This window comes from Sceloporus undulatus, chromosome 11 (genome assembly GCF_019175285.1).
Source record: "Sceloporus undulatus isolate JIND9_A2432 ecotype Alabama chromosome 11, SceUnd_v1.1, whole genome shotgun sequence".
In the NCBI taxonomy this organism is placed as follows: Eukaryota; Metazoa; Chordata; class Lepidosauria; order Squamata; family Phrynosomatidae; genus Sceloporus; species Sceloporus undulatus.
This window is the reverse complement of record NC_056532.1, coordinates 11,728,560-11,742,648: the sequence shown is the minus strand read 5'-3', so window position 1 is coordinate 11,742,648 and position 14,089 is coordinate 11,728,560. Positions and strand designations below refer to the sequence as shown.

Genomic DNA, 14,089 nt, shown 5'->3' with positions numbered 1-14,089 from the left:
TCAGGAGGTGTCCCCGGACGACATCTCCTTCTGCAAGTAGATGATGATCTACAGAGGGTGGGTCTTGACCGACTCCGCCGTGGGGGTGGCTGGGAGGATGCGGGGGCACCAGTTTGAGGGGCTGAAAGGATCTTTGCTGGACCTTGAGCTGAAAAATAAAAAGGCAAAGAAGAAAACAGAGGTTAGAAACAAAGGTTAGAAACAAGATCAGTTGGAAGAACTATAAATTCCCTTTCATAGTGACAATAAGAGCTAAATAATTACGATAATTTAGATATGCATCATTCTGCCGAGGTCATGGTTCATTGTCTTTAGGGCAGTGAGGGAAAATGGGGATGCCCCAACTCCAACACCTCCTGATCGAGAAGACGACAGGCAGTGCTTCTATATTTTGTCATGCCCCCCCTCGAAGAAGAAACATTTTGCGCCCCCCCGCGACTGTAATCGTATCATTTGTCTATAAAATTGTTTAAGTACACCTCTGCTAAAGGCCTCGCGCCCCCCCTGGGGGGCCGCCCCCACTATTGAGAAAAGGATGGACTAGGGTTACGTCCTTCTATGTTGACGCTGAGAGGCAGTGTGGGTGTAGCGGTTTGAATGCTGGCCTAGGACATTGGGGGAGACCAGTGTTTGAATCCCCACTGCCATAGAAACCCATGGGAGATCTTGCGCAAGTACGCGATGGCATGGCAAACCCTTTCTGAAGAAACTGCCAAGAAAACCCTGCGATAGGTTTGCTTAGGGTCACGTAAGTCCGAAACAACTACATACACATAGTTGACTCCTACTCCTATCAGCACAGCTATGGATTAGATTTGAATCTGAGTCCATATTTTTAGGAGCCACATGTTTCCCTCCTAGGTTGCACACTAGATCCCTTAGTGGGTTTTGGAGAGGTGCATGTATGGTGGGCAAGTGTGACCACAATTCCCTAATTCTTCATCACTGGCTAGGGTTTGTTTTAGGGAAACCCGCCTTCTCTCTTTTTTTAAGCTTGCAACTCTTGCTCAGCCTCTCGCAATTGATTAACTTGCAGGTCTATTTGGCTAAACTTTCCCCCCTCAACAGCCATTAGACTATCTGCTTGTTTTACTGAAAAAATCCGATCATAAAAGAAAACAACTGCAACTACGACCAGGATTCATTCATCACTCATGCGGCATCCTGAGATAGTTCATGTTGGCCTAAGCAAAGACTACAGAAAGATACAGGTAAACCCCAGTTTAAGAATAGATGTGTTCCTGGGATTTCTTTCAGAAATTGTATCAGATGCAGAAATAAAAGAAGAGTGTTCAACAGCAAACTTTTTATCAAACTATGCACTGTGAAATGAAACAACCAGCCGGGTAGGGTAAGCCTCACATAAGCAAGCAGAAACATTCTGAGCCTTCTAGAAATGCCTTGAAAGCTTCTTCCAAAATGGGTTTTCTTTGAATCCCCTCTTTTTTATCATGCCATTGTCAAAGGGTTAAAGTCAGCACACTGGGAATGCTTAGATGTGTGTGTGTCTGACCATGAGCATCCAGCACTGGGAAGGACAAGGTTGATCTACCAGCTGATGCTATAGGCTCAAGGACACTTGGTCCTGCATGCACTAAACCTGGATGATGAAATATGTGTCTGGATTGCACAGGAGGACACTTTAGAGTGTGGGACAGGAAGTGACTGAGTTTGGGAGACTGCATGGTCTGAAGGCTTATAACTCAAGGGCTTCCGTAATTGCTTGTGGGTGTGGTAGGAGTTGGTATTCGTGTGATCTGTATATAGCGTTGGTGATTTGGATGCACTCTTAAATAAGATAGCCTTGGGAGACTTGGCTAGTCTGGTTATTAATCAGCTGAAGCCTGGCATCAGTTGCGAGCCCGGAGATTCCTGCATTCTTCGTTCCTGGAAGACATCCAGTTGCTGTTATCTCTACTGAGGGCTGTGAACCACATTTTGAATTTGCAGTTATACTCTGCTATATGCCAGCATTGGCTATATGGCTCAGTGAGTTGCGACAGCCATTTGGTGGCCAAATCTAGAGTCGCTACTGTTTACCTTGCCTGTCATATAGGCATAGTAGGATTGTCTAGAACGAATCCCATTCTTCCAGATCAAGCTTCATTGCATTGCTTACTGCAGGCATGCCACTGCAACCTGACAAAGTCTGTTTCTCCATCCCTCCTTCACCTCTTGCCAATGCTGATTTGCTTAAAAAGTAAAAGAGGAGGAAAAGGTATGGGTTGGGGAGGCACAAAAACTTATTAAAAGAACCTTCTTCACTAGAGTTTTGTTAACTGAGGTATGCTGCATAGCTGTTTGGTTGTGAAGAGGAGAATACAAGCCTGACCTCTCAGAGAGAGTCGTCACTACACTGTCCTATAGGTTTGCCTATGAACAGGCAAACCATTTCAGAGATCCTTGGCAAATAAATTGGTATCCCTTAGACAGGGAGAGGGACGCTGAAGAATTATCCTCATTCATGGTAGATGGCCTAGAATGACCTGTAAAGTCAAAGGTTTACAAACCGGTTAAAGCCAAAGTAGGATTCATAAAGTGTCCTATGCTGGGACAGGGGAGAATCTGCCTGGTTAGTTTACTGGATTGTTTTTATTCAATCCAAAGGTTGCTATTGAGCTGACTTATTAAACACCCCGACTCTGACTGAACATGTAAAAGCGAAAGCATTGGGGTGGGGACTGGATAGGAAGCAGAAGAAAAAGGCGATACCTGCGTTTTCCAGTTGCCATTCTTCAGGGTGGCCCTCCAGCTACTAAAACTGCCCTCCAAATGAGAGCAAAGTCCATCATTCAGCCCACTGCATCCCAGTGCTGCCGGATATTGTGATGAGTCTGACTCAGCCTGTCCCATACAATAGGGACACTTCCTCCGTTCCCCCCCACGGAGGCTCAGCTCTGGCATTGTTCTTTTGTGTGTTTGTTTAAACATGCACTGGAAATACCCAAAGGCTTAACAAGCTTCAGCTTCCACAGCGCTTGCGTTGATCTCCCTCGCCAGGCAATGCACTGGTATTCGGGAAAGGGCGTGCGCCATCTGCGGCTGACAGAGCGGCTATGGAAATACCAGAGTTCATGGGACGAAGAGAGGACCAAGCTGTGCAAGACCTTGACAAGAATACAACTTGGCTGACCATTGATAGACGGAGTCCAGACACTGCAACATTATTAAAGCTGGAAATAAGGAATCTCAGGCCTTGGGGTCCAAATCCAAGCCCCGGAGTCTGCATTTGGCCCTCTAGCCTCCCCAGATGGTCAAGTCCCTTTCTGAATGATACCACCTTTTTGAGAGATCTTATAGCACCTTTGAGACTCAATAAAAGGAAAAAGATTGGCAGCTGAGCTTTCGTAGATTCAGTTACTTCAGTCTTAAAAACTCATACTGTCAATTTCTTTCTTTCGGTGAGTTTCAAAGGTGCTACAAGATCTCTCTGCATACCGATTCTACAGACTAATGGCTGTATATTTAATTTCCCATTTTTTGATGCTGCCAACTTTTTCGAGTCCATTTCCTTCCGTTCGAAAGACTCATATATGGAGTGACAGTTTTAAGCTTAAATAAGCTGGATTTGGGTCCCCCCCTTTTGAAATTGGGCCTGTGCATTAGACGATACTACTCTGAAAAAGTTCTCTAAAATGTCTCTTGGCTGAAAGAAGTTGCCCTCCCTTGATATGGACTGCTGCACTACGTGGCCAAGAAACAGCTGGAATATGAGACTCTACCAGGGCTGGATTGTTTTTCCACCTATCTCAGTATGGTCCACTTGACTGGCATGAAGTCTCCAAAAATCACACTCTGAAAAAGGACCATTACTTCATCCCTAACAGGGACTGATTTCACCTTCTGCGGGAAGCAAGTGTTGTGCACTGAGCCATAGGCAGTATCTACACTGCAGAAATAACACAGCTAAGACCACTTGAACTGCCATGGTTCCATCCTATGAAGTCCTGGGATTGTGGTTGATATTTAACCTTCTTGTCAAGAGCTCTGGTGGCAAACAAACTACAATCCCAATCCTAGGGTTGGGAGAGCTCCAAGAGTCTAAAAACCATGGTCTATGTATTCAGTGCTGTCTACTCTGACTGGTAGCAGTTTTTCACGATGGGGATGGATAGAGCATTTTGCTTGTCCGCTTGAACACCAAATACTTCTGGGCTCAGCTCTGTCAGAAGCATCCACCCTCTTACTCCTGGAAGCATATCTAGGAGTAGCCGTGTTGGCATATTATATATATATAAAAAGGACAATATCATCCCAAATCCACAAAACAGTGTAGTTTCCTTGGACCAACCAAATGCCATATACATGTTGCAAAATGCACATATGCATGGCTTCTTCATCAGCCAAAGGTATTAAAAATGATACAGGAGAAAGAATGAAAAAATTGTGATGGTCCAAATGCAATCAGAAATACAGTGGGACCTTATTCTTCTCCGGATTTGTCCAGGATCTCCGCGGATAAAAAATCCGTGGATGCTCGTCCCATTATATATGGCAGAGCAAATGGTGTCCCTTATTAAAATGGAAAATCAAGGTATGCTATTTGGATTACTATTTCCTGAATATTTTCAGCTGTGAGTGCTTGAATCCAGGACAGAAAGGAGACTGGTTGTAACCTGCTCTCCTTTTATTCTCAAACCACACTATGGGAGAACTGTTAATCCTGGTCTGTCTAGGTTTAGGCCAGTCTGGCACAGATTAAATGGATCTTTCCTTCCCAGCATATGCTAGGCCCCACGCCACGAAAAGCTGCTCTGTGAGAGGCATCACAAGACAAAACCATGAAAGGCCATGCCTGCAAAGGGAAGCCTCATTCCTCTGTTCCCCACCACATGTCACTAGGAACAATCTGTTCTAGGGCTCTGGAAAAATGAAGACTGGTTTAATTCTGGACCTGGTCCATACTGAGAGGAGAGCGTGGGAACCGTTATCTATTTTTAACTTACTACATTCTTAGCCCTGAAGCAGCATACACAGCTACTGTTGTCTTTGCAATGAGAGCTGCAAGCAATCTAAGGCCACCTGGAAAGCTTTTTAAAACCCCATGGGGTTAGTGGTTTGAATGTAGTACCAGGGCACAAGAGGCCATGTTCAAATCCCTGCCGAGCCACAAGCTTGGTCCTCTGGAAGTTTCAGATTTCAACTGACCAAACTGGTTGAGTCTAAAAACATCTGGATGACAAAATCGAAAACCCACGCACTACAACTCTGCAGCAGAGAATGACAGCTACCACACACACTACAAATCCCAGGATTGGTTGGACAGAGACGTGAAAGTTAAAGCGATATCGAAGGCTATAGTTTAGATTACTCTGCATGATTGCTTGGTGTTATGGGAGTTACTTGAAAAATGTGTTGTATGTTTCAAGTAATGTGTGAAGGTACTTCGGGAGCGAAGGCAGCAATGAGCACACAGACAGTAAAACCGCATCCAGATACGTCACTCCGACACACGTTCAACTAACGTGTGGTATATAACCCTGAAATGCACAGCCCAGTTTCCTTCCTCCCAAGAAAGATGGTTGTCTCAACTGCTCCTGGGGTAGTACACCTTTTCCTTCTCCTATATTCAATGCTTGTCTACCATTAGACGCATCAAGGGAATCACCAAGACAGAAACGTTTCCCAAGGGCCATTCAATCGACCCCCATTCTGCCATGCACCAAGCATTCCTGAAAGACAGCCATAAAAACCCAAGAAGAGAATCTACACTTCTAAGCAATGTATTTCACTGTCGAAAGCTCTTACATCAGGACGTTCTTTATGTTGAGCTGGAATTGCTTTTCCTGTACTTTGAATCCATTGCTCTGGGTCCTTCTCTGGAGCAGCAGAAAACAAGCTTGCTCCATCCTCAATATGACATCCTTTCAAATATTTATCATGGCTGTCATATCACTGCCTTAACAATCTCTTACCTAGGCTAAATATATCCAGTTACCTAATAGGGGATAGTTACCTATAAGGGGGTAGTTTCCAGTGAAGCAGCTGCCTCAAAGCAGATGTGGGAGCAGCAAAAGCAATCCCTTTGTTGGAGGAGGGCTGTGTGGGCCATATCTTGCTCAGCCAAAACTTATCTGTTGCTAGTGAGCTTGTTCCTATCACCACCACTGAAGCGAAATTCAGCAACCTTCCTGATTCAATTCTATACAAGGGAAAGAGGCATCTTATCCTTCATCTCAGGTGGAAAAACATCTGTGGCTGCACCCCATCCACCTGCAGGTATTCAGTTATAAGTCAGCCCTGTTCTACTTCAGATAGTCTCCAAATCCAGAAGTGATTCTCCTCTCCAACCACTTCCTCAGCTTGGATTACTATTTTCTTCTGGAGCAGAAAAGTCTAAGCTCCAAAACACACTGCAGAAATAATCAGGCTGAGACGCTTTAACTGCCTGGCTCATGCTAGGCAATTCTGGGAACTGTTTTGTGAGACCTGTGCCTTCTCTGTCGGAGAGCTTTGATGCCACAAATAAAATACAATTCCCTGGATTCCCTAGCACGAGCCAGGGCAGTTAAAGCGGTGTCAAACTGGATTATTTCTGCAGTGCGTTTTTGACCTTAGCTGTTTGTCTTAACACACAGCGAAATCACACTTCCCCATCACTATGTGCTGAGATATAACATACCTGATATATTTCTGTCCAGCAGATAAAAGACACTGGTCAGGCAGGGTAGGCGGTGCTGGTGGTAAGATACTCACTCCTCGTAAAACAAAGAAAAATACACACCATTTACTTTACTTAAAAAGTTTTAAACAGTTTTCAAAAAGTCAACAGAAGTTTCAATTTCCAAAGCTTCACGATAGGACTGTGAGTTACGCATGGCGGGGACTGGACTGGATGGCCCTTGTGGTCTCTTGTAACTCTATGATTCTATGACTTGGTTTGCCTTAATGTTGCCATAAGTTGGAAAACATGACGGCGCACAACAACAACATCAACAACCTCCAATGGTCTTCCTCACCTAACCACCTTTGTTTACCAAGCCTTCCTACCATTATTGCAACCAGCAAAATTCACCTGGGTAGCCTACCACACCTATGTGTGGTTGCAGCACATGCAGGATAAAGCACTTTGACACCACTTTTAACTCACGGCTCCATCTTATGAAATCCTGGGTTGTAGTTGGTGGGGCACCAGAGCTCTCTGAAAGGGAAGGCTAACATCTCACCAAACTCCTTGTTGGTGTAAGCTGCCCTTGAGTTGACTTTGACTCATGATGATCCTGTGGCTAAGACATCTCAAGTCCCCCTGTCTTCCATGCTTTGCTTAGGTCCTATAAGGTCAGGTCTGTGACCTCCCTGATTAAGTCTAACCATCTGGCATGTGGTCTTTCTCTCTTTCTACTACCTTCTACCTTCCCTAAAATGATTGCCTATTCATGCCTTCTCATGATGTGGCCAAAGTATAGCGGCCTCACTTAAGTCGTCTTGGGCTTCCAGAGAAGTGTTCAGGTTGATCTGTTCTAGAAACCCATTTGTTTGTCTTTTGTTTCAACTTCGTCAGCATCACATCTCAAATGAGTGATTTTCTTCTAGGCTTCTCGCTGTACATGGTGATGGGAATACAATGGCTCAGATGATTCTCACTTCAGAGTTATGCCTTTACATTTTTGATCTTGTCCACTTTTCATTGCTGCCATTTCTAATCTCCTTCTGATTTCTGACTCAGTCTCCATTCCAATCAATATTGAACCAAGTATGGGAACTCAAGAGAACCATGTGGTATAATGTTTTGATGTTGGACTACGACTCTGGGGACAGGTTCAAAGATGGTTCAAACTGCAGACCCAGGTTCAAAGATGGCTCAGATATGGATCTCGAGCAAAGGCTAAAAGATGGTTCAAAGATGAACTTGGAGACTGTAGGCTCAAAATGGTTCAATTGCAGACCCAGGTTCAAGACGGTTCAAATAGACTTGGGCCAAGGCTCAAAAGTGGTTTAATGGTAAACTCGAAGCCCAGATTCAAAAATGGTTCAAGATGGGCTTTGGAGACCAAAGTTCAGTAGTTTAAAGATGGACTCTGGGACCAATGTTTAAAGATGGTTCGAATGAATCCTGGAGACCAAGGCTCAAAATGGTTCCAATATGGACTCTAAGGGAAAAGGTTCAAAGTTGGACACTGGGACCAAGGTTCAAAGATGATTCAAAGATAGACTCGGGACCATGGCTCTGTGACCCAGGTCTGCTATGAAACCCATTGGGGTGACTTGGCTGAGTCACACTCTCTCAGCCTCCGCTGACGCAATGGCAACCCCTTCCAAACAAACCTTGCCAATAAAACCCAGGATAGGGTCTCCATGTCGGAACAAACCTGAAGGCACAATCCTATTTTTTAACAACACGGGGACCTTCCCCAAACTACCAATCCCAGGTTCCACGCAGTTAGCGCGGTGTGTCAAAGTGCTTTACTCCTGCAGTGTGGCATCCCCTGTGGCATCTCCATCCTCCAGCTGGCTCTCTTCTGGGCTTCATCAGCAGTCAGCATCCAACAGGTGGCAGCCTGTTTCCCATTGTCACTATAGCTCTACTGGGACAGCCACCTGTGCCAGTTGTTAGGAATCTCAAACAGGAAAAAAAGAAGTAGGGGTGTGTCTGTGTGTGTCAATAATACCTCTTCTTCTTTACTTTCATTTTCCTTTCCAGGTTCATTCTTTCCCCAAAAAAGTCATTATTCTCTATCCGCCCGCCGCCCCATTCCCTTGAGGGGCTCTCTGCCTCCAAAACACAAAACCAACCCCCTCTTTTCACTCACCCCCCTCCCACCGGGGCCGTCCGCCCTCGCTTTCCCCCTCCCTACTGGTTTTTTACTCGAGTGGCGCCTCTGTTAGCCCACTAGGCCTCGGGCCTCGAAACTTCTCAGTCGACGGCGAACTCACCGAACAACTGACCCGCTCCCGAGCGGTGGGCGCGCCCTCAGTTTCCCCAGCCCAGGCGAAGGGCGGAGCTCCAGACCCCGCGCCCTGAGCGGCCCTTTCTAGTCAAGGGGGCCTCTGACTACATATCCCGGCATGCAAAGCGACCCCGCGGCGCCCATTGTAACGTAATCAGAGGCGGACGAGGATACCTTTCTATATTCGACGTTCCTCTTCTCCAGCCAGCGGAAGGTGTCGAGCGCCGAGTTATCGACGCGCTGCCTGAGTCAATATGCTTTATTTCGAGGGGGTTTAAAGGTCTTCAGCGTGGCCTAGCGGTTTGAGCGTTCGCCTTGGGACCCTGTGGGAGCAGGGTTCGAAACCAAAGGGTGACATTGGCTCGAGGCTGGAGGGAGACGCATTGATACAAGTTAATTACAAAAAAAAGACACCACCATCTTAGCTTTGGAGCATTCCCCCACCCTTAGGACTACATTTCCCAGAAGGCGCTGCGTCCTCCGGTGTTGCGTTCCTGTGGGCGGGGCCAAGGCGGCGCTGGTGCTGCTGTCGCCGTGGCAGCGGAGGCCGCGCTGGAGGGGCTCACCTTGGCGCAGGTGAGCAAGGAGGGACCCTCTCCCATCCCTCCATCTTGAGATGCTGGGTTGGGGGCTTCATAGAGCTCCCCTGGCTAGGAACAGGCCATATCTCTAGGTCCCTGTGGGCTGGGGATGATGGGCAGTGTCTGGGGATGTGGGGTTGCTGTACAGTGGGACCTTGGTTTCTGGGGAAAATGGGTTGTAATACAGAGAGCGGTGTCTGGGGATGGTGGGGGTTGTAGGACAAAGGGCCCCTTGGTGCCTGCGGATGTGGGTTGTCATTCAGAAGGACCTTGGTGTCAGGGGATGATGACGGTTGCCGGACAGAGGGCCCTTGGTGTCTGGGGATGATGGGAGTTGCTGTTAGTGGGACGTTGGGGTCTGGGGATGATGGGAGTTGCAGGACAGTGGGCCCTTGGGGCTTGTAGTTTGGTGGTCCTTGGTGTCAGACAGTTGGTGGTAGCAGGACAAAGGGACCTTGATGCCTGGGGTTAAGAGGGATAGTAGACAGGGATTGAGATACTTGGTGTCTGGGGCTGATGGGGGGTGTAGTACAGTGGACCCTTGGGGTTTAGTGTCACACTTGCTACGTGTTTCTATGTGGGGTTCTTTTTAAAACTCCAGCTCCCATTGGCCCCTGTGTGGCCTGGGGCTGCTGATGGGAGTTGTAGTACAGTGGGCTCTTGGTATCTGGGGCTGATGGGGTTATAGCTCAAGGGATCTTTAGAACAACAACAACAAAAAACAACAAATAATATGGATCGAGGCGGGTAACCAATATACAAATAAAAACACGTACATCATTCATAATACAGTAATACAGTCATTCCCAAACTCTGGGCCTCTAGGTGTTTTGGACTCCAGCTCCCAGAAGCCTCAGCTATCGGAGTCAAAGGCCTGGGATTCTGGGAGTCAAAGTCCCAAAAAATATACCTGCTTTTTTGGTACAGGAGACGGAGAAGAAGCCGTATGGCCCAAACATCTTGGGGGAAGAGGACTCCACTTCGATGAGCTGAACAAGCTGCGGGTTTTGGACCCCGAAGTGCCCAGCAACGGTGGAGCTGAAAAGAGATGCAAAGTATTGTAGACAGTAAGTGCCCTTTGCAGGACCCAAGCTCTCGAGCGTCTCTCACCTTCGGCGGACAGTTGGACATATTACATTGGTCCAAAACGCACTGCTGAAACCGTCCAGTTCGAAACTGCTTCAGTGGCTAGAAAATCCTGGAATTGCAAAACATATGCTTGATTGAGAGTTCCTGCATGGCAGAATGGGGTTGGACCGGATGGCCCTTGCGGTCTCTTCCAACTCTACGGTTTCTACGATTCTCCAAACACTTACTTCCCAGAATTCCCTAGCATTGAACCGGGGCAGTTAAAGCGTTCTGAATGAGATGGTTTCTGTTTTGGACCCATGGAAAGTTAACCTTAGGGACTACAACTCCCAAACGGTACCCTTAAAGAGATTTTTTGACTTCAGCTCGCAGAAGCCTCGGCCACGTTGCACAACAGCCTGGGATTGTGGACTCGAAGTCCAAAATCCCTTAAAGAGCACTGTTTGGGGGCCGTTGTCCGAATCTCCCAGCCGGCATTGGTTCATGGAGGAAATCTGGGAGTTGTAGTCCAAGAGACACCAAACCTGGGTCCTCTTAGCCGGGAAATGAATGGGATTGATTGAATCGTAGAGTTGGAAGAGACCCAAAGGTCCTCCCGTCCAACCCCATTCCCTTGGTCTCCTTCCTTGGAGGTCTTTAAACAGAGGCTGGATGGCCATCTGTCGGGATGCTTGATTTGGATTTCCTGCATGGCAGAAGGGGTTGGACTGGATGGCCCTTGTGGTCTCTTCCAACTCTACGATTCTTGTGATTCTAGTTGGACATGAAGCAGTGGGTTCAAATGATCAGAGATGCTAAACGTTAGGAAATCAATGCCACAATGTGGACGGCCAATTTTAATGATAGGTGAGAAGAAGAAGAAGAACCCGGAGTTTTCTTAGCCAATACAGGGTTGCAATGGATAGAAGATCTAGATGGATGGACCAAGCCATGGAAGCTCATTATCCATGGCCAGGGTTTTTAGTCTAAGCTCTGGAGACCCAACATTGGGAGCTACTGGTCTTCAAGACCCTGAAGGAAGTGCTTTTCTTTAGGGGAAATGGTTAAAGAAATGTAGCGGCAGTGCAGGAAAAGTGCCGCTTGCCTTCCAATGCACCTGCCGCCCGCTTTCTTCACTGTCTTGACGTATTTTGTTATTGTTTTGTTTCTCGTTGACAGATCGGGGAATTTAAAAAAATAGTGGGCAACCTCATGAACTCGTGGATCAACAGCAAAAGCGACTGAAAATGAGAAAATTAAGGTGAGTTGCCAATCCAGACAGCACACACATGCCATTTGCAACCCTCTAAATACAGGGTGAAACAAAACTGTTGCAGTGGGGATCATCTCATTCACATCATCACCATCATCATCATAAAATTTATTTATATACCGTCCTGTGGCGAACCAATCGGGCGTTTACAACATTTAAATAACATACAGCATAAAAAAATATATCCCCCCTTAAAAAGTTATTAAACTGCATATCTAAATTAAAACCACAATAAAACCACAGTCATAGAACCATAGAGTTGGAAGAACCCCAAGGGCCATCCAGTCCAACCCATTCTGCCATGCAGGCACTTCTAATCAAAGCGTCCCCCCATTGACAGATGGCCATCCAGCCTCTGCTTAAAGACCTCCAAAGAAGGAGATGCTCCTGTTCCAGCCATCTCTTGGGGGTGCTTTGGTTGTGAGTTCCTGCATGGCAGGGGGTTGGACTGGATGACCCTTGGGGTCTCTTCGAAAGGCTGGCTTTTTCAAGCTTGGATTCAGCCCGCTTGTGCAAATGGTTTATTTGCAACGAAAGAAAGAAAGAGATGTCCGAAACCAAACGTTCCTTTCTCTATGCATCTGAGAAAGTAGACTGAAGTCTACGAAAGCTCATGCTGCCAATTTCTTTTTCAATGAGTTTCAAAGGTGCTACAAGATCTCTCCCAACTACTGATTCTACAGCAGGGGTTGCCGACCCCTGTTCTACAGACTAACACAGCTATATCTTTGAATTCTACCCTTTTCTCCGCTTTCTCCAGGCCATCGGTGCTCGCAACCTGCTGAAGTCGATAGCAAAGCAAAGGGAAGCTCAGCAGCAGCAGCTCCAGGCCTTAATATCCGAGAAGACCACGCAGCTTGAAAGGTGCGGCAAGATTTTCTACCCTTTGCAGAACCTTGTGGCGACATTTTTTTTATGGTGATCTCACCCTTTTGTGTGGGTCAAAGCCTCTTAGGTTTAGTACAAAGCGTTCCTTACCCGGAATTCTTGAATCCAAAAATTACCTTCGGGCTATGTCCATAAAGTATATATGGAACATAAATGAATTTCATGTTTAGACTTGAGTCTCATTAAGTATATGAAAATGTTCCCAAATCGGAGAAAAATCTGAAATCCCAAACACTTCTGGTCCCAAGCATTTTGGATAAGGAAGACTCAACCTGTAGTCTATTTGTCTGTGTGTGTGTGTGCCTTCAAGTCGTCTCTGACTTATGGCGACCCAAAACGGACCTATCGTGGGTGTTTCTTGGCAAGATTTATTCAGAGGTTTGCCATTGCCTTCCCCTGAGGCTGAGAGAATGTGACTTCTCGCCCAAAGTCAATCAAGAGGTTTCGTGGCAGAGCTGGCGACCAAACCCCAGTCTCCAGAGTCATAGCCCAGCACTCAAACCATATTGGCTCCATTACATGTTCCTAAATAATACAGTCATATTGAATATGCAACTTGGGAAGGCTAAAAAGTGACTTTTCTGAACGATTCCTCCCAAAATCTTACCAGTTTGGAGACTAGTTGGAGATTCTGGGGATGATTTAATGTGCCATTTGTGCTTCAGAGTACACACATTGACCATAGATCTTTGGCCCCTTGCTGGAAAGAAACCCAACAGTGCCTGTTGCCACCCAAAGGTGTATTTCAGCGTTGTTTATTCATCTTTTCCCCCTTCCCTCTCTCCAGGTACCGAGTCGAGTATGAAACGTTGTGCAAAATAGAAGCGGACCAAAATGAGTTCATCGACCAGTTCATTTTCCAAAAATAGGGGAGACCTTAAGACCAGGAGGCCTCAAGCCATTCCAGAAGCCCAAACGTTCAGCAATGGCCAGCTTTGAAACATTGCATAGAACCAGACCAAAGTCACCTCTCACCAGACGGAAAGAAAGATAGCTCAGAGCCCCTTTCCCTGAACTGGCACTTTTTGGAAGTTGGAATATAGTTCCCATCATCCCCAGCCTGTACGGACCTTAGCTGGGGTGTTGGGAGCTGTAGGCTGAAGCCATCTAATGGGCACCAGATTTGGGGAGGAAGGCTCATTTAGAGCATTATTGTTGAAGGAGTGTTGAATTTGTTATGGAATTGGTAATATTTACTAAGAGTGTGTGGACCGGAGTGCGCCTCTTGTATTTTTATGTATTTTTGAAAAACACGTAACCGTTTATAGCAACCTTTTGAACCACCAGACTGTTGTGTATTTATGCAATCCCCTCCTCCCTACTTTTTTAAGACAACAAAGAGAAAAAATACTTTCAAGGAAATCAGCAAATAAATATTTTTTTTTCCTTTT

The 14,089-nt window shown here is 46.3% G+C and overlaps 2 protein-coding genes across 2 annotated transcripts in view; one reads left to right on the top strand and one right to left on the bottom strand.

Moving 5' to 3' along the window:
• TNFAIP1 (TNF alpha induced protein 1) overlaps positions 1 to 6,694 on the bottom strand; it is a 25,794-nt gene extending 19,100 nt beyond the window's left edge. Inside the window, exon 1 of the mRNA XM_042442498.1 lies at positions 6,623 to 6,694. The gene's annotated coding sequence lies outside the window, so the exon portion shown is untranslated. The remainder of the gene's footprint in view (positions 1 to 6,622) is intronic.
• The window catches only part of IFT20 (intraflagellar transport 20), a 16,735-nt gene extending 2,646 nt beyond the window's left edge, over positions 1 to 14,089 (top strand). The window contains 5 exon segments of the mRNA XM_042442501.1: positions 180 to 181; positions 11,717 to 11,757; positions 11,759 to 11,798; positions 12,571 to 12,674; positions 13,486 to 14,089. Coding sequence (XP_042298435.1) covers positions 180 to 181; positions 11,717 to 11,757; positions 11,759 to 11,798; positions 12,571 to 12,674; positions 13,486 to 13,567 — 269 coding nt within the window. The 3' untranslated portion in view covers positions 13,568 to 14,089.